The 26,901-nt window shown below is 38.5% G+C and overlaps 2 protein-coding genes across 2 annotated transcripts; both read left to right on the plus strand.

The window, feature by feature from the left end:
* Positions 1-419: 419 nt before the first annotated feature.
* Positions 420-15,745, plus strand: LOC131693120 (uncharacterized). Its single transcript, XM_058980682.1, has 4 exons — positions 420-1,776; positions 14,967-15,109; positions 15,182-15,228; positions 15,679-15,745. The coding sequence occupies exons 1-4, from the start codon at positions 420-422 to the stop codon at positions 15,743-15,745; spliced, it is 1,614 nt and encodes a 537-aa protein (XP_058836665.1).
* An 8,968-nt stretch (positions 15,746-24,713) lies between these two features.
* Positions 24,714-26,510, plus strand: LOC131690012 (uncharacterized). Its single transcript, XM_058975452.1, has 5 exons — positions 24,714-25,309; positions 25,369-25,698; positions 25,786-25,900; positions 25,973-26,097; positions 26,154-26,510. The coding sequence occupies exons 1-5, from the start codon at positions 25,202-25,204 to the stop codon at positions 26,478-26,480; spliced, it is 1,005 nt and encodes a 334-aa protein (XP_058831435.1). The 5' UTR covers positions 24,714-25,201; the 3' UTR covers positions 26,481-26,510.
* Positions 26,511-26,901: the final 391 nt, after the last annotated feature.

Genomic DNA, 26,901 nt, shown 5'->3' on the forward strand with positions numbered 1-26,901 from the left:
GAACAGATTCGGTGGGATATCCAATGCTTCGACATTTACCGTTTTCCGTGAAAACCGCTTTCCTGGAATTGTTGAATCGACTCTGGCACAGTGGTGTGTTCCCAGCTAACTGGCGATCAGGTTTGATTATCCCAATCCCGAAGCAGAATTCTGTTGACTCCGGACCCGCTGCTCTCCGACCTATCACGTTAATAAGCTGCGTGGCGAAAATATTCGAGCGGATGCTAAATCGACGGCTTTCTACCGAACTAGAATTAAACGGACGGCTGGATAAACGTCAACATGCATTTAGACCTGGTTGCGGTACCGAATCATACCTAGCGGAGCTCGAGAGGACGCTGCCGAATAAAGACGAACATTGTTGGATAGCATCACTCGACCTATCGAAGGCGTAAGATACTACATGGAGGTATGGTATAATGCGAACACTGAAGAGATGGCAGATCCGAGGCCGAATGTTCAACATGCTGAACAGCTTTATGTCGAAACGAACCTTCCAAGTCTACGCCGGAGGGTATGTCTCTCGTCTGTTTGAGTTGGAGAATGGTGTACCCCAAGGATCAGTACTATCGGTTACGCTGTTCCTAGTAGCGATCCAACCAGTTTTTCGAGTAGTATCAAATAACGTGAAAATTCTAGTTTATGCAGACGATATCCTTCTCATAGTGCGAGGAGCGAAAGGACAGCCGTTATATCGAAAACTACAAAAAGCGGTTAAGGCCGTGAACAAATGGGCAACAAGTGTTGGATTCTGCATCTCCGCTGCTAAGTCCACTATCTTCTATCGTAGCCCTAATCTTCGTCGTGAGCCAACTGGAAACATTTGCATCGACCGCCAAGCAATCCCGAAGACAACGAAATTAAAAATTCTAGGTGTGGTCCTCGACCGTACACTGAATTTTAAAGCCCACTGCAAACAGGTTAAGGAATCCTGCGAATCGAGACTGCGGATCCTGAAAATTATCGGAGGTAGATTACCCCGAGGCGAACGTACCTCGTTGCTACGAATCGGTTCAGCAATCATTACATCACGACTCATCTACGGGGTGGGGCTTATAAGTAGAGGAGGGGAAACTGTAGTACAAGTGCTAGCCCCACTGTACAATCGCATGGTTCGATTCGCCTCAGGAGCATTTGTTACCAGTCCGATTGCGTCTATCATGGCCGAAGTCGGAGTTTTACCTTTCGAACTAGTCTTCCTTCAGTCAATCACACGTCTTGCTATTCGACTGCTGGAGAAGAGTCACGAAAATGAAAGTCTCCCACTGGTTCAGCGGGTCTCACAGCGACTTGAGGAGGAAATAGGGATGCGGCTTCCGAAGATCAATGTTCGCTTGAACCTAACCAGCCGAAAGTGGTTTGAGCCTAAACCCCATGTAACGTGGAATGTAAAAAAACGAGTAAAAGCTGGTGATCCCCCAAACATAGTACGTCCCGTGGTCCAGCAACTATTGATGGAGCAGTTTCCTCACTACCAAGTAATTTATACGGATGGATCAAAAAGTTGTGACACGGTAGGAGCAAGCGTTTTCAGTGAAGGCTGGCAGAAGTCTGTGGGCCTCCCATCGCAATGCAGTGTCTTCTCTGCGGAGGCTTTCGCGCTAAAGACAGCAGTAGCCAACCCAATACCGCCAAATGGGTCTCTTATCTTATCAGACTCGGCCAGCTGTTTGTTGGCAATTGAAGCTGGATCATCTAAGCACCCGTGGATTCAAGAGATCGAGTACCTTGTGCGATACAAACCGGTCATATTCTGCTGGATCCCCGGTCATGCAGGTATACACGGAAATGAAGAAGCGGATAGGCTTGCTACTGGAGGAAGAAATAGTGCTCCATTGGATATCCCCATTCCGACAGCAGATGCAACAAGAAACATGAAATCGAGGATTAAACTCCATTGGGAAAATAGATGGGCATCGCTTAGAGATGTGAAACTGAGGGAAGTGAAAAACGACGTAGAAAGATGGAAAGATCGAAATAATATGGCTGACCAGCGAGTTTTAACTCGACTGCGTATAGGTCACATTAGACTGACGCACGAGTTTCTTCTAACAAAATCTTCGCCCCCTATATGTGAAAGTTGTGGTGTTACTGCAGATGTGCGCCACATAGTTCTCGAATGCAGAAAGTACAAGGATGAAAGAAGAAAATGTGGTGTTGAAACGACGAGTTTAAGAGCATCCTTAAGGAATGATGGTAATGTAGAAACAAAAATACTAAATTTTCTCAAAAATACGCAGTTATATACAAAAATCTAAACATGAATTGTAAGTACAATATTGTATTCATTTCTTTTTTTTCAGACACGAATGCATCAAAAAATTGATGTAAAGTGTCTTTAATAAACACAAAAAAAGGTACCGAACTGAAGAACACAAGGAGACAAATTACCTTTATTGTATCTTGCAAATCGACAGCTTTGGTAACCGAGACCACCCCGTCGTCTGCAAGTTGCCTTAGCGTGCATGAATTGACAAGAAAATCGTCTACGTCGTTTGTAAAATTGTAAAGTAGGGGGTGTGAGGTAGCGTTACAGTGTTACTCATTGCACTTTCCGTATGTACTACACAGAAATCGGTCGCAAACGATGGGTTAAGCAACACGTCATGCAGGGGTACCAACCACGACGAACAGATACTGCGCAAATACCAGAATAGTCGCATGCACACAAGCCACAGTCAGTCGAGTGCAAATAGTTTGAGAGGTAAGTCGTATAGGCCTCGCGCTGAGTGACTCTCCGGGTTGGTAAATGGCGACTTTCACAGGGGGCTTAGACATGTCCATTACCACGCGCAAAATGCATGTGTTTTTCAGACAAGAGAAAGTTATTTAAAATTGGTAAAAGACCAAGCTGATTCAGCTTCTCTGAAAGAAAATTGATGGAAACTGAGTCAAAAGCCCACTTTAATATCCAAGAAAACTGATGCCATCTGTTCTATACTTGCATAGGCCATTTGAGTTTCGGCCGAAAGCAACGCAAGGTAGGCGTTCGTCCCTTTACGGAAGCCAAATTGTGTATCTGGCAGCAGGTAATTCGCTTCAATCCACCATGGGCCACAAATCGATTTTTTGGTCGAAAATCCAAAACTTATAAACCGGTAGTGCTAGACTTTCAGTGTCTTTGGAATAAATTCTCTACAATAAGTGCCCTTCATTTTGGGGAAAACAAAATTAGGGTGGCCGTCTCAATTTTAGAAATAAAAGAAAATCTCCTGAATGGAAAAAGATAGGAGAATACAACCTTTTAAAGAAATATAGAGAAATCAATTCTAAGTAACTTTGTTGAAAATGTCGAAACTTTATATTCAACGGTTTTTATTTTACAGCGATTTCCATTGTTTCGTTTAGGGTGACTCTTAAAGAATCAGTTTTTTTTAATATAAAATCTTTGACGATGATTTCTCGTGAATGTCGACTTCTAACAACAGTTAGCTCTTATAAATGCGCACATTTTTTCTTCTGAGACCAACTCATTAACTTTTACAGAAACAGAGTTATTGACGATTTTCTGCTCAAAATTCGACATTTTCTAAGGTAAATAACTCCGAAGGTGGCAAAATGTGACAATCAATGCTATGGCCATCTGATAGTACTTTAAAAACGCTACAAAATAAGGGGTACGTCGTTTGTCTCCTAGTGACTCTTTACGTGAAATGGTTGCATATAAACTACCTCTGTCCAAGGGTCAAAAGTCGATTTTTGTTGAAGATCCAGTTCTTATATCCCGTAAGTACTAGACATTCAGTGTCTTCAAATGAATTTCTTCACAATTTTATTTCGGTGTAAAAAATAAGGTTGTCTGAACATGTTTGAAATAAAAATAATTTCTTCTGAACAATAAAAATAGAAGCATAAAGCCCTTCTGAAAATTAAAAAGTAATCATGTTTAGGTAATTTTATTGACAATTCCTAAACTATTGTCAGTGGCTTTTATTTTACGACGATTTCCTTTATTTGGTTTGGCGTGGTGACTCTTAAAAAAATATTTTTTCAGCAAAATAGTTTTGAAGTGAATTTCCCAAAAATTTTGAAATTTTCTTCTGATAAGTACCATTTTTTTCTTTAGAGACCAACTTATTACCAATTTTATAAACGAGATATTGATTTTTTCAGTAGCAATATTTTTTCTACGTTTTGACAATTTCTACACTGCTAAAATAAAGTACCCATTAATGCGTAGAAATTTGAATAAAAGTGAAATAACTCACATAATGGGCGAAGAGCTTGTACGTCAACCTCGATACGTTTTATCCATTATTTCTTGTAGAACACTTACAACGAATTGCATATAAATACCAAAATTCGTTTTTTCTGAGCCAATAATGTGCAGTTTGCGAAACGATTTTTATTGTGTAGGTCATCTCGCTTGAAGTAATTCATAAAGATCCCATTATTAGTCACTTATTATTAGTCTCAATATACTTATTGGCATAGCCTCATCGAAACGGATGTGAAGTACCCAGTATTAGAAACAAAAAAGTACCCACTTTTTGGCACCTGGTATAACTTCTGCATATGAGCAATTTATAATCAGAAAATTAGTAAAGTTTTTTTTTGCGTGAAATTTTTTATTGTTAATTTCCTCAGCTTGGGTTAAAGCCATGGCAAGAATTAGCATTTTGAGAAACTATTAGGAGAAATAGCAGACAGCTGAAACAAAAGAGAATATATGATTAATAAAAGACAACCAAATAATTAATGCTAAACAATGGGTGCATCCTATATCGTTAACCTGAGCTTTCAAAATATTGTAATATGTTGATAATAATTCCTTATTTGCCATTTGAATAAAACGTATGCCAAACACTCCAAACATTCATTTTGTAAACCGTAGTCCGAAAATCACATGTTTTATGTACAATTTGTCTCCACGAAACAAGTATAAAATATCTGACAAGAATTCTCATCATTTTCACAAAGTACGGAAACGATTTGCAAAAACTTTGGTTTGAACGAGACACATCTCTAATGAGTATTATCAAATTTGATTTGAATCGGAGATCCGAATATGTGTGTATAAAAGAACGGCGACTATGATTAATTTATATTTTAATTTAGATAAATACCGCCTACATCCTCTATAACAGAGGGAGTTTAGAAGAAACCATTTCACGTGAAGAGTCGCTAGGAGACAAACCATGTGACCCTTATTTTGTGGAGTTTTTAAAATACTACCAGATGGTCAAAACATTGATTGCCACTTTTTGCCACCTTCGGAGTTATTTACCTTAGAAAATGTCGAATTTATTTACCTTAGAAATTGTCGAATCGTCAATAACTCTGTTTCTGTAACAGTTAATGATTTGGTATCGGAGGAAGAAATGTGCGCATTTGTAAGAGCTAACGGATGTCCGAAGTCGACATTCACGAGAAATCATCGGCAAAGATTTTATGTTAAAAAAACTGATTCTTTAAGAGTCACCCTGAACGAAACAAGGGAAATCGCTGTAAAATAAAAACCGTTGACGATAGTGTTTCGACATTTTCAACAAAGTTGCTCAGAATTGATTTCTCTATATTTCTTTAGAAGGTTGTATTCTCCTATCTTTCTCTATTCAGGAGATAATTTTTTTTTATTTCAAAAATTGAGAGAGCCACCCTAATTTTGTTTTCTCCAAAATGAAGGGTACTTATTGTAGATAATTTGTTCAAAAGACACTGAAAGTCTAGCACTAACGGTTTATAAGTTCTGGATTTTTGACCAAAAAAATCGATTTGTGGCCCATGGTGCAGCGGAAAAACAAATGTTTTCACAAAGATCACCTCGAACATACTAGTATTCGGAAGGATCTAGAAAATTGACTCCTGCACTGGTAAGTGGATAGAGGCCAAATAGTCCCAAAAACCAGTTATTTTCTATTTCTAGTTCATATTAAGGCATAATAACAGGGATAGCCGCAATAAATAGTTTTGACCAGGATTCGACCCCAGTTACTCCTCTGTGAAGCGCTGCTGTGTCAGGCAGATTCTTCAACAATTTGAATTTGATTCTGTCTAACCCCGGGGCATATTGTTGAATGATAAGAGAGCAAGTGAGAACTTCACCATCGAAAACGGTGTTTCGTTTGCGGTATCGTGAAGAGCCGCGGCGTGGTATGTTTTCTGTACCGGAACAGAAGTCCGGACAGATCTTCTTTGCGAAAGCTGTTTCACGTTCATGTTGATACTTTTTCGGTTCATGTCCCAAAGAGTGTCCATGGATGTTTCTCTCGATAACCCGTTGAAGGACCGGCGCCAATAACTGCGTTTTTTGACTTTCATTAAACATATCATTTGCGTCGATATCTAGCGGGCAATTTGTCATCTGCGGTGGGCTTTTTCGCGTACAGTGCTGAGCACTCTTTATCCCACCATGAAGTGGGAGGTGTTCGCGCCAGGTACTGGTTTAGTCTGTGCATGTCAAACTATCAATCAAACTAGCTCTTCCTCCGGAGGTGGTTCTTGAATGGATTCGATGTTATCGGATATTGCGGTCGCGTAACTTTACCAATAAATGTTCGATGGTCTCAAACCGTTAGCAATTGAAATCACGATAGGCAAATAGTCGCAATCTTTCATATGCAATCTAACTGTAGTGATATCGAAAAAAGCGATAAATCTAACATTGAAAATTGTGAAAATTAAGTACACAATGCAGAAAAATTCATTAGCCTAGTATTGGATTGAGAATCTGTTTGAACAAAGGAGCACTTGGGGCTTTTGATGTCCCTGCAAGAGCTAGATACTTCTTCTTAGAATTAAAATTCCAACGTCTAGAACTAACAAGCTTCAGCTTTAAGGCACCACTTCCATATGTTGTTGTTAGATGTAGTTGGCGCACTCACAGAGGAGGACACTTTGGGACCTTTACGAGGTAGTCTAAGGGAGGAAAATTTTTTTCGTTTACTGGACTCCACCGGTTTAGCAAAAGATGTTCCCTCTTGTGGATTATTGCTCAACGCGAGTAAAAAGAACAAAGGAGTTTTCTGAATACAGGTGGCGAGGCATTCTTTAGAATTTCTACATAATACATAGTTCGAGCGTTCCCTAAGGGAGCGCTTAAGTGTATCCCGGCGCAGCTTGTACGTAAGACATGACGGGAGATCATGCGGGTTTCCCCCGCAGCAAAGAAACTTTTCAGTCTCTTTACCGAACAAATCATCCTAATCTTCTCCCCCATATTTTCCGCACCGTTTTTGTCGCCACTATAGGTGGCTGTATAGTCTAACTGCTTGCAAGTATTGCAGTTCATGTCCCGCAGTACAAACAGGCGAACATGTAGGCAAAGTTTGTCCAGGAGGTCATAATTAGGCAGAAAAGATCTGGCGAAGGACAGCAGCATCGAGTCTGATAGTGAATATGTTGTACTTTGATTATCCGCTGTTTTCGCTAAACACAATTGTTTGAATTCCAAAATCTTCACCTGTTGCAGTGAAGGGTCCTTGAAGCAGCCAACCACGGCCTTCGCATTTCAGACCTGGTTCGGAGATGACCCCGTCGATCTCCACGGTCTTAGCAGGTATGTAACTACAATAATCTTGCGCAAAACGTTTGCAGCAAGCAATCTTGTTTGCCTGGTCGAGATCCTTCACGATAACCCCGTATTATCTGGGTTATGGCCGAAAATTACGATGTCAGCCTACTTCGACCATTTAAATCTAGCGGTCATCGCTAACAGATGAACATCAAAGGATATACCACAGACGCACAGGAAATATGCACATTGTAAACATATTCACACCGATGCGCTCCGATCGTATAGCAGTTAGGGTAAAAAGCCTATTTTCGCCTTGTTTCTATTATCACTCTACCCATTTGAACCCGTTGGTTAGAGCAGCCATTTTTGGTTAACACGTTGACTCAAACGGTAGTACGATAATTGGGACATTCAATTGGAAATTTTTGTTGCGCTCAAACAGAAGTGTTTCATTATCCTGAGATCATTTTTTGTAATTATATTGATTCTTTGGAACAAAGCAAAGATACTGATGCTAATTTATACGTATTCCATCGTTTGTAGGTCGCGTAAATAATGAAATAATGCGGCGCCTTTCCTACTGCTTTATTTTATGGCATATTTGACATATCTAGACAGGCCATGACTTTAATTGCACAAAAAACGGAAAGAGCTCAACTGGTGGATACATGGCATCACCATACCTCAGACCAAAAGCATCAAAATACAGCATCATCCAATTCGATGAGAGAATTCAATTGAAAATAAATTACACACCCAAAAGTACTTGAAACTCGTCAGAACTTCCCACAGTAAAATACAATTAAAATAATGAAACTCCCCAACCGGGGTAGTATTTTATTCACAACAAGCTATCCCTCTGCTTAAAGTGACACTTCAACAATGTGGTTTACCTTCGTCCAACCTTCAGCTAACCAAATCCCACCAATATTAATGACATTCACTTGTACCCTGTCGGCCACGAATCCAACGACGGCAAACTGAACGTCCCACGGCCACACAGATGGAGTCCTTTCCTTGTCGTCACGCGTTGCTACCGAAACGGGAAAAGTTAGGTGACAAAGAATCATTGCACCTCACTCAGCAGAGCCAGGGCCTATTGTTGTCAGTCCAGTGACCCCTTGTGCCAATGTGCCACCCTTTTTTTGCGGACAAGCTCCGCGTGCCGGCCACCACTTTGGAACAGTCCCATATCTCTCTCGCTCTCTGCGGAAAGTAGGACGTGTATGTTCATAAGTGTTGTTGTTATTTATGCTTCTCTATGTGGTGACGTGATTAATGATCAGAGATCCTGCCGTTCAACGGCACCGATATGATGGTCCCACCGTGGGCGAGAACCCGGTGGAGTGCAAGCGAGAGGAGCATCGAAGCAAACCGTAAGCTGGCACACTGAAAACTGGCTATACCTGTGTCCGTAATCCACTCAGGGATTGACAATGTTCTGTTTTCCACTGATTTGGAACTGGACGATGTGTGGTTCTGCAATCGATTAATTGTGCACAAACAGTAGAATGTTCAATCGAGCGTAAAAATTGGAAAACGGAACGTCTCAATTATAACTGCACCATTTGACCTAAAACACTCAACAGAGGACAAGCAAAGAATGGTTCCAAACTAAAGTGAAAATTTGTTGCTAACAAACCGCCTACTCCGATGAGAATTTCTTTTATCGCTTCGCATGTAATATAAGAACTTTAATTTATTTTGGATATGTGGTTGTCATAGCCAACTATTATGGCAACCTGATAGCCTTATTATTCTATTAAATTGGAAAACTAGATTATATTCCAAAATTCAACGTTTCGCAGTTCAACTCAAACCAAGCACCACCCCCTCCTGCCAATGTCAAATATCAAGCAGCGAATCCACAAACAAAGAACTGATATAAAAAACACCCCCGCCTGCATCGTATTCAAACATGTCTACCATTATATGCACATTGCACATGTTTTGCAGCCGAAAAAAGGGCGAAACACAAATGGCTCACTCGGGCACAGTACATCTATACACACGGCCACAATAACATGGTTTGAAACAAGGAAGCAGAAAATAAATCGTTTGAATTAAATCCAAAACAGCTCCTTCCTGTGTTCCCGGTTCACGCTAGTAAAATAACCCAATTCCTGCAGGGACGAAAAGCCGCCAGCCAAATCGGAAAATATGAAAGAATAACACAGTATATGCATGCGGCCCAATCTCCCCATATGAATAGTTAGGACAGGACGGTGCCGATGTGCAGCGACCCTGATCCAAACCAGCCCACCCCCTCCCATTTAAAACCTGGCTGGTAGTGAGAGAGTCGTACGAGTAAAAATGAAAACGATAAGCCATAAAACTGACAGGAAAACGAAATATTTTTATTTGAGCTGTCACTCTGCCGTTAAAATGTTGTGAAAAAACAATAGGCAGGCAATGTTCTGTGATGGTTTTTTTTTTCTAGTTACGCTTCGAGGTGCTCTGATTTGGTTGAATAGACTTTTAGTATAGCTTGTGATGGTTTTTTTTTCTGCCACCGATAAATGTATCGGGCGGTTTGCCAGATAAAAGTCAAACAGTGTCAAAAGGGCCAATTTCAGGTCCGTTCGGTTTTCATTGAGTAAAAGTAATGCCGTATTGAACTTTCCAAAAAAACGCAATTTCTTACGTCATATCTGGAGAATAGAGGCCGTGTTGAATGATTGTTTAGTCTAATTCTGTCGGAGCATAATGCTTGTTTTTGAAGTGTAGTGAGCAGACGCAGCACTCCGTGTACCGTTAACGTCGAAGGCTCTTCCAATGTGATGTTCACAGTGGCAATTAGCTAAACCACGTTATGTGCCACTTTTGGATGTAGTGGCTTGCTAATGGAGTAGTGTTTGCTACTCATAAGTTCTATATTTGAAATTCCATTGTGGGAATCAAATTCACAGAACTTGATCCAAGTTAGTCTTCCTTCAACGGGGTTAATTAAAGTGGTTCTCACTCTTTGAATTTTAATTTAATCACTGAATAGCTTATTAAACAAATAATTCTGTACTTCACTTTCACGAATATACAATCACATGCCTGCCCGTTTGAATAATTTCGTCAATCAACACAACCGATGACACATGATTCCTATCCTTGCCCCTAAGAGATATGAAGTATCAAAATCACAGGGAAAAGCAACGTGATAATAGAAAGAATTTTATTTCCAGCACCAATCGTTTGCCAGCTTTTCCACCATATAAATAGTCAATTCTGTTTCCGATTCCGATTCAGTTATGGTTCCTGCACGGTCACGCTTCTGACACTCACTTGTGATCGCAGACAGCAGACGTGCTCTCATTAAAATTTGATTGTTTTTGATTCTGTGGACCATTGCCGGTCGGTCTGTGCAGAAAATGAATAACAAAAAACTCTCGTTAGCGTGCAGTTCAATCGATTTTCCCGGTTTGGTGGGACAAAGAAGGACTGTTGGGATAAGCTTGAAGGGCCTCAACTTTAATTTTTTCAGAGTTTCATACTGATTTTTTGTAAAATCGATCCTAGGCTGCATATTCAACAATGAATTGATCGCACTTAAAGAGATGTTTTTCTTCAAAATGAAATTACTTCAGTAATCGGAAATTAAGTCTTTTTGGTGGTATCCAACTGGGAAAACCGATCGAAATGGTGAGTGAAGCGAAAGCAATTATGTGAAAAAATTCCCCCGGAGGCGAGATTCGAACCCGCAGCCTTCGAGACTCCGGGCCAATGCACTAACCCTTGTGATATCCCTTGGATATGATTACGTCCCAGAAAGAACATGTGATTATAGCACTAGCGATGGTGATCGTACCCTGGCTGTAAAGCGAGATCACACACAGCCGCAGCTACCACCCAACACATTTGATTTATATAATTTGTTTAATTGAATAATTAGTGTAATCGGAAATTAGGCGCATAATTTAAGTAACAAATAATATTTTATAGTACGCTACAAGCTTTAAACGTGACCTCAAGTGAATTATTAAACCTCAATGCGTAACAGACTCCTTCGTCGATTTTAATTTGTTTTGTTTATAAACCGGTTGATGCAACAGTAATTTTTCATTCTTGGGCTTAGTGAGTTGGTTGATTTTAAATAGTTCAAACAAAACTCCGATTCTTGAATTATAATAAAAGCACAGTGATAGTAAAATGATGATTTTAGCTCGCCGAAAAACAACTCCTGATCAGTAGGACGCAATTCAACACCCAAACCGAACTGTTGATGTTACTGATAACACTTTTTATTGATTGTTTACATGTTTTCTTGCTCCGTACAATTTTGTATCTTATCCTCGCTAAAACTGAAATCAACGCTTAGGTTCAATCGATGAGATATCTTTCTGGTTATTTTGCCGCAAAATTTTTATCCATCTTTGATCAGCTTTCTTGGAAAGCCTTGCTAAAGCGTTATCTGCTCAGTTCGTTTCGTTTCACTGAATCGTACACTGCCTTGAAATCTACCAACGGATGGCGTTTCTACTAGACGTATTTTTGAAATTTGGACAAGATATACCGTAGGTGAAACATTCCTATCTACTATTTGTATATTGTTTGAGGATGAGGTTTATTGCTATAAAAATGCCGGATGTAGTCGTTAATGTTTCAATATTAGATTGTGGTTGAGCTGTCGTTGCCGATTGTACAATTGTCCGTATTTTAGCTTTGGGCGTTGAAGTCTGATATTTTTATTGGTTATAGCAGGTGTTTTTTTTCTTGGGAGTTCCCAAGCACGGTTGTCCATCGAAGCTCAGAAATATGGACATCCCCTGGTGAACTTGAAAGGAGAATGAAATTCAATTCATGCACGCCAGGCTGAAGGGAACGTTTCAGTTGTTTGCCTTGCACTTTATTCGTTCGGTGCAGTGCATTCATTCAGTTATTTTCGGTTCCAATTCAAATTCCACGAATCATACCATGTTGTTTCTGTAGATAAACTGATCTAGCGAAATAAGAGCTTTGAACTGCTCCTGTACCATATTTCGAACATGTTGAAACTGAATGAGATTAACATCATAACTTGTATTTTCAAATTTTCATGCTTAAACAAGCATTTCACTTCCCTCACGGGAGGGTGAATTTTACACGTTTTGATGTCAATGACCGCTGCGATACAACGCCTCACGATGAACACATTGTACTCATTCAACGTGACCAGTGTTGTTGGTGTCTGGCATCAGATTAATTTACGCACGGAAAAAAATTGTTCCCAAAATCCTGAATAAAGTGCCATGAATTGTGGAACAATCACGTTTTTACATTTCGAAAACAGGACCATGAACAAAAGTTATGGCTTTTATAATTATGTTCAATTTCCCTTTAGTAACGCCCGCATAACGTTTTCATTAGTGGAAATATTTGTTTTTGTTTTGTGAACTTCAGTCATGGTTTCCGCCAAGTTATCTCTAATTCGATTCTCAGTAAGCGAACTGGTTCACAACTTTATGAACATTATTCATAAAACCAAAGGTTGACTCGTGCCTGTTTTCAAAGATATGGGAACATAAGTTCACAAAATCAAAATATTCTGTTTATACAAGTGTAAACTTGGCTTACCACCAACCGCTCTCGTATGGCAGATGCAGCTATTCAAACAGGGTTGCTATGATTAATAAAAAAATCCACTTGTTTTGAAGTCATGCTGCTTCTTTAGTTAATAACTTTTCTCAGCGAATTTTCACAAATTTAAAATGTTCCATAAATGTGTTCAGTTGAAGAATACCTTGTGTTCTCATGAATTGATTGATGAGGTGATTTTTTAAGAATTTATTTTCAATTTTAACCGATTTTACATACTAATTTCCATATAAACTTTAAAATTTTTGGAGGGTCCGTAGACGCAACCGATTGGTACCAAAATTTGCACAATTACTAAGGGCCATAAAAGGAATCAGTAGAGCTTGGTGGAGCTAAAAGTCAAAAATTGAACCAGTCTAGCGTGCACGCTGCGTTTGCCTTGTACGCACGCCTTTGCGATGGTTTCAATGTACATACTGATCACAGCATGCTGTGCGTTCAACTATCATTTTTCGTTTGTTTACTTTTTTGTACGGTTTACTTTCTTCGTTTCGAAAAGGTCGCGGTTTTGCATTGAAATGTGTGTAACTATGTGAAATCTTGCGTAGAATTTTGGAATTCATTACGCGAATGTAGAATTCATCATAAACAAGTTTGGGGAACATTATTCTTTGGATGAACTGATAGCAATAGGCAGAAAATTCGGATCTTTCAGCTTGAAACTGGACTATAGAAAGTGGCATCTCTAATAAGGAAGAATAAATCAATGTCGATACGGGTGAACGAGCTTCGGAGTGGTCCAACGTCTCAAGAAATAGAACAATTTAAAGACCTATGAAAAGCAGAAAATCGTCAATGAATGTGCAGAACAAAATTGTGAGCATTTTTTGTCGGCCCTTTAAGTGCCTGGTTGTCTTCGTATACAGCGGTGGAGTCAAAACAATGTTGAATTCACCGAGAGTATTAAATAGGCAGATCTCTGCACATGATGCTTGGCAAAGTGAAATATATTTCGTTTCAATCTGTTACTGGCTGGCAAATGGTCTATCTTTGAAAATGTTCCTAGCTTCTGGTCAGATCACGGGGATCGTCTGGGGTAAATTCTAACGAGCTCGCTCGTGAAAGCACGTAATTTAAGAGCAGGATAACGCTCGAGATTCCGAAATACTGCTGCACGATGAGTGGACCTGGATCTTATCGATACACATGGTATTCCTGATGCATTATCACGTATCGTGTTCTGGATAGGTGGATTACCGGTTCACCGTCGCTTCTCAGTGGAGCATGGTCCGATTTCGACTATGGAAGGGACTGCGCGAAGGCGGATACTTATGGTGTTATTTGCAGAGGATTTCAGTTTGGTGGTCACTCGAATTAACTGGAAGGGCCACTTCTACAACTAAACTTAGTATTTACTACCAGAACGTACGTGGATTGCGAACAAAAATTGATGCATTCTTCTCTTCCCGAAACGATCAGTCGCAACAAATCTAGTGCTATTAAAATCACATCGTTTGCGAAACATGAATGACGATACTCAAATTGATGCCATCTACTTTGAACTCAACCTTGCTTGTATACTCCATCTCGGAACCCTTTTCGAATCTGTCTGGGGTTCCATAAGGCAGCAATTTCGAAGCGCTTCTGTTTTAAATCTTCATTAATGATGTTGTTTTGTTACTACCTCCTAGCTGCCTTTTTATTTTATGCTGACAGTACAAAATTATTCAAGGTAATTCAAAACATGTTGGACTGCTTGGAACTTCAGCGCATTCTGGATACTTTCATTGCGTGGTGTTCGTCGAACTTGCTGACGTGAAGCATCGACCAATGTCTCATTATTTTCTACCATCTTTGAATGATCTCTCACACGCGTATAACGCATCAATGACTTATGGGTTAGCCGGGACAGCGAATTCACGTTCATACTTCACTACGATGACATCATTGCTTGAGCTAATCGGAGTCTGGTCTGGCTGTGACGGTGTTACCTGAATCTACCCAGAACTGCAGAGCCACGAGTGCTTCGAAGCGAGATTGTTTCGGAAGAATGACAATCCGCATCTGTCAGACAACTTCTCGATGGCAGTTAAGCGAATGCAGAGTCTGGAGCGAAACCTGCCAACGAATCTAGAGATGCGACAGAACGTGAGTTGATGACAGTAGAGCCCAGGTAATGTGTGGTATTTTCCCCTAAATGTTGTGCTCAACCCCAAAAAGCCAGTAGTGGTTCCCCTTATTATGGGACGCTGTGACATCCGTTCAAGGTAAGTTCAAAAGCTTTGAATTGATTAAAGGCGATATTTCCGGAATCTACCAGATCCCTCCAAAAGATCTTACTCGGACCCTTCGGTGATACATGTTGCCACTTTCCGCTTAACCAGCTCACCATGTTCCGCACAATAACCGAAACGAGCAAGAGTCCACTGAACAGTTTTCTGATGCCATGGAGGCAATCGTAGGCATTATGTCAATGATATCCATGGATTCGACGTTCACGGTCGATGAGGCCATTAAGCGGGCAAGTTAGGTCGCTTTCATCTACTCCACAGTGGGATATAAGTTTCGAAATTGGGTATAGAACAGGAAAGTTGCTGGTGTCTTGGTTGTTTCAGGTCCACCTCACGCTGTTTGTTCGCGAGGCATGCCGGGAGATCACAAGGACACAGTATGGCTGCTGGTTAAAGCATAATTAAAACAACCCTGTGTTTCAGCAGATCCGGTCAACTCGAACTGGAATCGGAATCGACACCATCGATCTCGACTAGGATTGCTGGTACGTAGACTGTATACTCCTTCGTGAAAGGTCTGTAGCTATATAATTTGCTTGCTTTTACCATCACCTATGCTTATATTAGATTTTGCAATCACGGTCGAATTTTGTTGCGTCTGGACTCTTGAAATCTCCAATAAATTCTAAGGCGGTCTTAGGCGAGGAAGAAGATCACGAAGAGCCAAATTGAGGAGTTTGGGTATAATTTCAGCCTAGAAGTCGACTTTATTTCGACATACATTACATCGTGATGGGAATCTTTATCAGGGGAAACCATTTTTGCACGAACGCAGGTCCCCCCACGGGATTTTTGGCAATACAGAAATGAGAAAGGTTATGCAATGGTTGTACTTATCGTTGTTCAACAGTTCTATTCATTGGTCGAACAACGGCTTTTAATAGAGTCTGTTTCCAACCACCAAAGATATCGGTTACGATACTCAGTGTGTTTCTGACCAAGCCAGTGCAAGACGAACGAAAAAACAGTTACTTTATCTTCTATGTATTGTTTGAAGAACAAATAATACCGTAACCTTTATTCTTGCGTTGTGATCTATTAAGATGACTGAGTCTCATTAACAAACCGTGATTCATCGGTCAAATCGGGTGGCCATTGACTTTCAGTTTTTTCGCACAAGACGAGAATGCAGGACGTAGAATCTTTGTTGAAGGTGAGTATGCAACTTCAGTTTTCGGAAGTCACATTTATCCAGTTCGAGCATGTCAGACACGCAGTGCTGATGGTGTTTTGTGGTGAGAATGCGGGTGGATCGACTCAACCCCTCTTACCTTACCCAGCTGTATAAAATACAATGTGATAACACCATTGAACAGAGAACTCTTGGGAAAATTAATACTTTGTCGAAATGCTGATGAGGATAGCGAATAAAAGTGGCCAGAAAGTATCTACGTATAGTGTTTGGAATGACAAGCGGGTAGTCGCAGCTTTGAATAGGACTCCCAATAGTTTAGCAAGAGACATGGCGATAAAACTGCATTTATGTAATACTTTTCTGTAAAATGCTATGAAATGTGTAGGACTACACAAGTACACCGGATTCTGTTTTTGCACGCACTTTTTTTGCACGGATTTTTTTGCACGACTTTTTTTGCACGGTTTTGCCAAATAACACGATTTTTATGTATAAAATACCTATTTCGATATACCAGTTTAATGATTTGATCATCCCGTGAAAAAAAACGTGCAAAAAAATCCGTGTTATTTCGAGAAACCGTGCAAAAAAATATTTATAATAGGCATTTAGTAACAGCAGCTGAAAATAAATGGCATTGGATATTTGCAATGCAAATGGGGATGATCCGCCAATGTGTAAAAATCGCGTATTTTTCAATTTTAGGAAATGAGTTGTTATTCAAAATTCAAGTTATGGTAGTTGAAAATCAATAATATTCGGCAATGGTTTTTATAGGATTGTATGCTTTTTAGATATCATCAAATAATATTCCGGTTCATATATCACATCGCATTGGCAATGGAGCAATTGGTATATGGCCAAGTTCCCCCGGGTAGTGCCACTACACAAAGTATATTAATTTTGCTTGTTCAGTTTGATAAGCTAGAAACTGATAGCGGAGATTTTAATATGCAGGGATACGCAATACGTATTGTTTGGTCTGAGTAGATAAGGACTGATGTTTCTTTTTATCAACCAATTAGTGATCTCTGATTAAATAGAGCTTTCAAAGAGTTAGGAACAGGCACAAGTCTTTTTTTTACTGAGATGGGACAAGTTGGTGCTGGACCTGTGGCATTCGTCTGGTATGATCCATTCTCGTTGGTACGGATGTGTTCATGACTGGTTTGTAGATGAGTGGTCCTACTTAAAAGCGAATTGATCACTTCGCTTGAGTGGAGATATATGTGACTTCTGCTAGCTATCGAGCTTGGATATGTTAGTGGTTCCAAGAAGATGTGCAGGACTGGCACCTACGAGAATGTTGATTGTTTCACTCGAGCTTTGGTTCTTGGAAATAACAAATCGCTTCCTCGGTGTGATATGCTCGAGTTGAATGCTCAGGGGTTGAAATGTGTTTGGAGGATTGGTGGTCTCCGAGAGCAGATGCGAATAACTCCTAAGTATCCAATAAAGGGAGATTGTATCTGTGGAACTGAAAAATATTGTCACTACTCTAGCTTATTGGTACATCATAATAACTACCAATATCGACTATTTAGAACAGAGATTTTCAAATTCTGTTATAAGATTGAGAAGACATATAGCACAGTTGTAGTGAATAAAGTATTTGCGAATAAGGACCGATACTGCTGGCATCTTTTATCATATTTATTAATAGATTGATCCGCTTCAGACCTAGGAGACGAAAGAAAAGAACAGGAACAAGACAAAAGGCGGTTCTAATTCTAAATTGGTTTAGTATAGATATAGGCGACTCAAACGCACTGACAGGAGAAAATTTTTCAGAATTAGACAAATTAGAGGACATCGCACTTTTTGAGACATACATGCACAAAACTTTATCGTCCTCCTAAAGATCGGTGCTTAATTGGCAGATAGTCGCCATTTCGTACGATTTTGCAAAGTTTGCCGCGCGGGACGGACCGATATCCACCCAGGCACAGGTTGCAGTCGTTAAAAAAACTAGATTCGCTAAATGTAAAATAGCGAATTTTCAGCTTTTCAGGAAAGAATTTTTCATCAAAGTGCAGTTTTGGAAATTTTAGTTGCAAAGAAGGGGTCTGTCAACATTGCAAAATGGCAATTGCTGCCTCTTATTAATTAAGTAAAAGCCAATCAATAGGCCGTTGAAAATTGACAATTTCTGCCCTTTCAATTGCGCAAGAGAGTCTTTGTATCAAAATGATTTTTTTTTTACTTTTCATGAAAATTCTTTTAATGAGAAAATAACCATTTACATGAAAAAATCGCAAAACATGACAATTTTGATATTGTTGTCCCAGAATCGAACAATGTTTCTTACCAAACTGTATATGACCGCATACTGTTCGAAAGGTCTAGTTTTCTTCGTTCAAAAAATGTTACAAAACCGAAAATCGGCTGAAAATGACAACGTAGCTAATTTTGTTGTGGCAAAGGTCCCAAAAAAATGTTTTTTTTTGCTTCAAAATTTCGTGTGTACATTACTTTGTATCGCATTTGCTATACTAGTTCATTTAAAAAAATTTAAAATCGCTAAAGTGTAATCTACAAAAAGTTAACAATCTCTAAATAGTTGAAGCATTTTACCATTTTAACTATTGCTTTTCAACGGACAATAACTTCTTTTAACGAATAAAAAACTTAAATTTTTCTAAAAAAAACCTCTTCGAAAAATTAAAAAACTGGTACTGGGCACATTGAAAGCCCTTGTGCATTTAAAATGTCCAACAGTATTCATTGTTAAATACGATAACCAAATAGCTGTTAATAAAAAAATTCAGATTTTTTTTACACGGTTTCTCGAAATAACACGGATTTTTTACACGGTTTTTTTTTGCACGGAACGCATCCCCCGTGCAAAAAAAGAATTTGGTGTACAAGGTCCAAAAAGCGTCGAATCGCTATGATCGGCAGAATACGGTGCGCGGGAGTTCTACATTCAACTGTTGACGAAACCGCATTGTCCCGTTACGGATGATGAGACTTATGTGAAAGCAGATTTCCGACAGCTTCCTGGGTTCCTTTCCATCCTCACTGCTCGTCATAAGTTTGACGTCTTTGGTGATATTAAAAAGCAAAAGATGTCTAAGTTAATCAAAAATGCATAATTTGGCAGGCAATTTGCTCGTGTGGAAAGCGGAATATCCCGTTCGTGACAACCTCAATGGTCAATATTTGAAAGAATGCCTCCACAAGCATCTACATTAGACTGGTTCAATTTTTGACTTTTAGCTCCACCATGATTCCTTTCATGGCCCTTAGTAATTGTGCAAATTTTGGTACCGATCGGTTGTATCTACGGACCCACCAAAAATTTCAAAGTTTGTATGGAGATTAGTATGAAAAATCGGTTAAAATTGAAAATAAATTCTTAAAAAATCACCTCATCAACCAATTTATGAGAACACTACACATTTTTAAAGGTATTTTTCTACTGAACACATTCGTGGAACATTGCAAGTTTGTGAAAATTCGCTGAGAAAAGTTATTACTAAAGAGGCAAGTCATGCTTCAAAACAGGTGGATTTTATTATTAATCATAGCAACCCTGTTTGAATAGCTACATCTTCCATATAGGAGTGGTGGGTTGTAAAGACGCTGAATCCCTCTGGATAAAGACTCGCCAACTCTATCTTATTCTTATTTTTTATCTGTCAGTGTCATTCCAATCGAGCACGAGACCTGTCAAAAGCCCGCAATCCGAAGAAAATCGCTTCGAATCCTTCTGGAACGAGGGCCATTGACAGGTCTCGTGCTCGATTGGAATGACACTGACAGATAAATGGTACACGCTCGTAAAAAGTTACTCAGATTCTGAGTACTTTTAACTCAGTTTTAAATGATGTTCGTAAACGTCAAAAATTGAGTTGTCATGTATAATATCTCTGAGTAACTCTGACTCTATTTTTGGGTATTACACAAGAAACCGTTTTGGAGTTACCAAACGGAAAAGCCGTTTCTCGCCAAGTTAAAAATTCCAAGCGTCATCCGCCATTTTCCATTAGTAGGTACACGCTCGTTTAGTTATCGCTCATCACTTTTTCACAAATAAAAATTTGTTCAAATATTTATAATAGTTGAAGCTAGAGTTGTAGTGTGTAAAATACATTTTAATTGAAAGAGTGGATTTGAACAACCAGCATGCAGAAGATTTCGGAAGAGGTGGATGCTGAAACTGCAATGAAGTTGCGAGGTAATATTCACGTTATATTATATATATATATATATATATATATATATATATATATATATATATATATATATATATATATATATATATATATATATATATATATATATATATATATATATATATATATATATATATATATATATATATATATATATATATATATATATATATATATATATATATATATATATATATATATATATATATATATATATATATATATATATATATATATATATATATATATATATATATATATATATATATATATATATATATATATATATATATATATATATATATATATATACTGGAAAAAAGTGTAAGGTTTCAGGTTTCTCATGCCATGTGCCAAATTGTGGGAAGATGATTCCTGGACACGTGGATGAATTGAAGGAACACTTCCGGTTGGTACACAATTTGAACACCAGCAAAGCAGCCGCTCAACCTTTCCTTTGTTCAGAATGTGGTTCACTGTACCAGAGGTTTAAGAGCTTGAAACGGCACATAGAGAGTGTTCATCCACTAATTACAGAAAATTCTACAAATATTTCATACGACCATGACGCTGTTGAACAAATTCAAAATAATCATCCGGAAAATATGCTCGTAGATGATGATTATCTGTTGAGAATAACGAATACCATATTCTTTAAAACGGCGCCGTCGTTGGATGAAATTACTAAGAAAATTAGTAAATTCGCCACAGATTTGCGAAAAGATGTATCTCTTCCCGAGACAAAAATCAAAAAGTTCTTACAGGTTACCTCGAATCTTATAGAAGATTACGAGTGTTACATGTTGAATCTATTCAGAGAATTTTTGAAATCGAAGTCGATCCCATTAAACGATACCGACGCTTTGAAATTTATAAACGACGCATCTTTGGATGGAATTTTTGCAGACGTAGCTTCTCCAAAAGACAACCTAGCATATTTGTCTGGAGTTGCGGGTTGTGCTGTGCCAAACCCTAGGGAAGAAGTCTTGGGAAGAACTAGAATCACTAAAACTGTCCCTGCGATTACCAAACTAGGCAAAAGAAAAAGTGTACAAATAGTGAAAGACGTTGCTCACTATATTCCACTAACCAGCATTTTAGCACTGGTTATGAAGAATCCCGGAGCTCGCAAGATGATAGCAGAAGAAGCAGTGAATGACGATATCTTGTGCGGTTTCAAAGATGGTCAACGTTTCAAAACACACCCGTTCCTGACACGGTTTCCCGATGCATTACGACTCTCGCTTCATCTGGACGATGTCGAATATCTGAACCCTTTGGGATCACGCAAATCAAAAAAAAAAAACCAATTTCAGTGTTAAAATTGAGAATCTCCACCCCGCAATTAATTCATCCTCCAACAGGATATATCTAACGCTTACAGTTCGCTCAAGAGATGTAAAAAAATATGGCTACAATAACGTTATGAAACCGCTGATTCAAGATTTGCGTGAGCTTGAATCAGATGATGGTGTTGTAGTACAATATGAGAGTGAAAAGTTTACGATGAGGGCAGTTCTAGTGCATGTTTTGGGGGACACGCTGGCAATTCATGAAATTTTCGAGTTAATGGGGCCCCAATCAAGTCTATTCTGTAGAATGTGCTATGCGACGCGTACTGCACTTCATTGTGGAAACATTGGTGATACCTTCCCTCATCGCACTGAAGAAAGCATACAAGGTGATTTAAATGCTCTTCAAAGCGGAACTAAAACACCTTCACAATGCGGAATCATTCGAAAATCAGCACTGAATGAAGTTAAATATTTCAACATAGCGGAAAATAACACGTTTGATCCAATGCATGATCTTTTGGAAGGCGTCGTCATGGTCGTAATCAAATGTGTTTTGAACGAAGCTGTAAATATCCATAAAGTGATAACGATTAGTCAAGTCAACCAAATTATACAGCATTACGAATACGGTATAACTGAATCGGCTGATAAACCTACCGCTAATTTTACTTGCGAGAAGTTAAAAGCACGTGGACATGCTATTCCTCAGTCAGCTTCGCAATGTTGGCTTCTCCTTCGAGCATTCCCTTTTATGTTCAACCAGATTCTCGGATTTAATTCAAATTTATCATCATTGCTTAAAGCTCTCATGAAAATAACTTATTATAGTTTCTCCAATAAGCTAACATTGAATCAGATTAACGATCTGGAAAACGAAATCGAATGTTTTTACAAGTTGTTCAAATCCTGCTTCCCTGCCATCAACCCTACCAATAAATTCCATCACATCTCTCATTATCCCTACATAATTCTTCAGGATGGGCCAGTTGTTAATCATAGTTGCTTACGCTTCGAAGCGAAATTCAAGGAGTCGAAATCCCAAGCGAAGACATGCAACAATTTCATCAATTTAACAAACAGCTTTGCTAAGCGCCTGAATCTAGCACAGATAACCACTATTCTTGACCATTCATACGAAATTGGTACGGTAGATATCGTTTCGTCAAAGCACATACACAAAAAATCTCTAAGTAATTTACTCCTAATCCGGGATCTACCAGATTCAATCAAATATATAAACCATATGAAAATAAATAACACAAGCTTTCGGCCGGGACTGATAGCGAAATACCAAGTATGCAACGAAATGTCCTATGGTTTGATAATAGATATATTGCAATCGGATAATCAAATTGTTTGCCTAATACAGCATCTCGAATGCGAATATTGTTTACAATACAACAGTTACAAACTCAAAACTGACAGTCAAGTTATTCGCATATCACACAAGAACTTGCAAACGAAAAAAACATACAACTTATGGAGTATATACGGAGATTCAGAAGAAAACTACTATATAAGTTTGAAATATGTAGATAGTTAGTAGGGAAATAAACTTGGAAATAAATTTATAATAAAATAAACAACAATCAAGAAGGTAGTGCAAACAACTTGAGATGTCACTTTAAACCTTTATATATACTTATTCGCTCTTTTCAGCCCAAAAAATAAACGATCAGAACCTAGTTCTGCTCAACGATGCCGACCTAGTTGAAATGGGGATAATCGAAAAAGGATCCCGTCTAACAATTCTTAACATAATAAAAAACTATAGTTCTGAAGCTAATCCGACCAAAGATAAAATTGATGAGACTTCCACTAATGTTCAAAATTTGGTAAACTTTCTACTATAATTACTGTAAGCGCTTGTCGTACTATACATATTTAACGTTTTCAGATTAACCGTTCGACATTCGAAGATGACGCAAAACTCCGAATGAAAATTTTGTATCCAATTTTGGATCAAGGGATCGTACCAGATAAGGACGGTTTAAATCATCTTACACGAGTCGCATGCAAGCAAATGGAGACTCAAATAATGGACGGTCAAAGGCAAGTAGAAAGTTTTATTTGTTACTCTACTAGTGCATCAAACTATGAACACTCCTTAAAGTGTGATAGAATGAATTGTTTACATTGAACCGCACGAGTCTCTCCGCTAGAGCAACCTTGCGGCGAAATGCGCAATGCCTATACATATTTATAGGGCTTACTGCCAATTTCTTTATCCTCGCTTAAATTTTAAACCGGGTTCACCAGTACGTTTAAACCTGGTTAAGACGTTAAGCGAGAATGAAGAAATCGGCCCTTAGTAGTCCTTCGAGCAAATATGCAGGTGATCTAACACTGTCTATGAGCAGAGAAAAGCAATGCCTTTCGTTGTGAAGCTTCTATTTCAAAAAACATCGTAGTCAATCAGTATCATGCATTATTACTTCATTGAGCCTATGAAACTATGAAGTATGCATAGTAATGAAGCACGGCCAAACAACTTCACTTCCGATTATAAATATAAAGAAATGTATGAAACACAGTACAAACTGCTAGAGGAAAACACATAGTTATCAGTTCTTCGCATCCTGATTTCAATATTGACCATTCTTTTCACATCTTCAATCTGGTTCGATTTATAAACTTCGGCATAAGAACGTACATGCGTCTTTGACGGTGGTACTTAGAAAGCGTAATTCGTCATGTTCCGGCACAAAATTATAAAGACGACCGACGACGACGAATTATAATAACTTAAACATTTAAACCAACAGAATTTAATGGTATACAATTTCTGTTTATAGCGAGCGTGTTTATTTGTTTACATATACAGTTCAATCGTAAATCGACCAAAGGGTCTAACTAAGCCGCAATGTCGTTGAATCGAGCAACAGCGATGCCAGATTTACAGACTGTGGACAGATTTGCTGCACTGAGAAACAAAAATATGCAGAATTAGCATACTTTCATTCCCGTCTCTTTTGCTGTAATTTATTTTCATGCATTTTCTAGCATATACTTCTAGTAAATATTCAATGAGTGGATAGACCGAATACGTCCAATGCACAAAATTTGCAGCAGAAGAAATGAGAGGCAGATCAAAAAGTATGATATCGGTGATTAAAAAAAAGTTCTGCGTATGCCTGGTCCAGACATTTACAGACTTTTAAAACAGTAATAAACTGACCGATTTTCTTCAGAAAATAATAGATGTGTCCCAGCATGCAAAGAATTACGAATCAAATACCGTTCATACTTTTACCATTTAGATTTTTTTTAAGAAATTTAGAACTTAATCTTTCACGGAATCTTTTTGGTCTTTTTCGGAGTAACGAACCAATGATCTCTAAATGCGCAGGTATCCTTCTGTTGATCAACAGCATGCGGCAGCTGTTCAAATCGTAAAATTATTTCCACAACTTAGTAATACGCGAGTCACACCAACTGCTCCTGATGAGGTTTGTTATTCTATGCTTATTTAATTTCTCTAATATAATTATAATTATTTTCATGCTAGTCATTTTTCTTTTGGCGCAACGGAGGCAAGGAAAAGGGTGCTCATACTGGCATGATATTTCATCGCATCCGGAATGTCATCAAACAGCTACCTGCAGAAAAACATAAATATAATCGAGGAACTATGCCTGTAGAAGAGTCCGTTTCAACTGAACTTGTAGAGCGGGCTCAATTGCTCCGAGTAATGCTTGCATCGGCATCAGTAGCAGAACATATTTGTGATGAAATGGACCGATGCTTTCCAGTCCTCAAACTGTTATTAAAAGAAAAGAAACCCGTTAATGATATCTTGGATATGTTTCCACACCTGTGTTCATATGAAGGATTGGTGGTAACATGTTTATTTTTTATTATTTACTATTTCACTTTATGGTATTCACGGAACATATGAATATTTATATCATATCACTTTTTCTAGATTCGTCAAATGTTTGAGAGATTGTATCCTAACAGAACAGAAGGTCTCAAAATCGAGGATGTCTTCTCTCAGTGTCTATCTTATTCACCGTCCAGATTCTCTAGAGTAGAAGATGGTGAGATATAATTTTTTTTAATTTAGCCCAAAGGTCTGTCATAAAATTTTAAATTTGTAAAACTATTCACAGATCACATTCGAGGATGCTTGAGAATAATTTCTCATATGCCAATTCGCGGACAAAAAAGAACGCTGGTAGGCTGTCCAACTGTAGGCGAAGAACATTCGGCTTCAATTTTAATTCGTTGGATTGGGGTAAATGCAATATAATATACATAAGGTTAGATGTAATGATTTTATATCATCATTAGGAGTGCTTAGATACATACGTGGCATCCCCCGCAACTGATTCCAAACTACACATGGTGTGCGTAGCAAGCCCGATGAAAAGAGGAAATTATGCCGTCATTTGTGAGAAAAAAGTTATATTCGAGACTAACAATTCTATTCATGCAGTGGAAATTTTATTCAAATGCCACGCAGTTCTCGGAGTGGAGGTGCCACCTAATTTTAGAATGTTTTGGGACTTTCTGGCATGTGCCATATATAATATAATTCCGCACAGTCAGAGGACAACTGTGAATAGACTCGTCCAGACTTTTATTGAAGTTTCCCGCGCACGTATTGACAACAAATAAAAGGACAACTTTTTTATACAATACTTACTAAAAACCATAAAATTTAATAAACAGAAGTTTCTTTAATTATTGTTGTAAAAATATTCCATAAGAAAAGAAAGACTGCATTGTGTTGTATCCAAAACAAAATTTTGACGGCCAATTTCTTCACTGGATGTAAACCGGTTTAGTTCCAGTTCAAATGCAACAATCGATCATGAACCAATTTAAATAGGAATCGGTTGTTGCATTTCTTCTTACAGAAACCATTCAGAATTGCAAGTCATAATCCGGATGTTTCTCAGTAAAGTTCAGTCAGAAATGAGCCGGAGTTCCGGCTGGCTCCAGTCAGTATTCCGGCTCCAGTGACACAACCTATTCTAACTAGAATCGGTTGTGTCACTGGAGCCGGAATACTGACTGGAAACAGCTGGAATTCCGG

The sequence above is a fragment of the Topomyia yanbarensis genome, chromosome 3 (genome assembly GCF_030247195.1).
Source record: "Topomyia yanbarensis strain Yona2022 chromosome 3, ASM3024719v1, whole genome shotgun sequence".
Taxonomy (NCBI): Eukaryota; Metazoa; Arthropoda; class Insecta; order Diptera; family Culicidae; genus Topomyia; species Topomyia yanbarensis.

What these genes read in the sequence shown, in the direction of transcription:
- LOC131693120 (XM_058980682.1), top strand. Translation starts at nt 420, where the DNA reads ATGCGAACACTGAAGAGATGGCAGATCCGAGGCCGAATGTTCAACATG. An exon ending in CTGGATCCCCGGTCATGCAG is followed by an intron (nt 1,777 to 14,966) that starts GTATACACGGAA and finishes GAATCTACCCAG; the next exon opens with AACTGCAGAGCCACGAGTGC. An exon ending in CGCTGTGACATCCGTTCAAG is followed by an intron (nt 15,229 to 15,678) that starts GTAAGTTCAAAA and finishes GTGTTTCAGCAG; the next exon opens with ATCCGGTCAACTCGAACTGG.
- LOC131690012 (XM_058975452.1), top strand. Translation starts at nt 25,202, where the DNA reads ATGCGCAGGTATCCTTCTGTTGATCAACAGCATGCGGCAGCTGTTCAA. An exon ending in CACCAACTGCTCCTGATGAG is followed by an intron (nt 25,310 to 25,368) that starts GTTTGTTATTCT and finishes TTTTCATGCTAG; the next exon opens with TCATTTTTCTTTTGGCGCAA. An exon ending in ATTCTCTAGAGTAGAAGATG is followed by an intron (nt 25,901 to 25,972) that starts GTGAGATATAAT and finishes AACTATTCACAG; the next exon opens with ATCACATTCGAGGATGCTTG.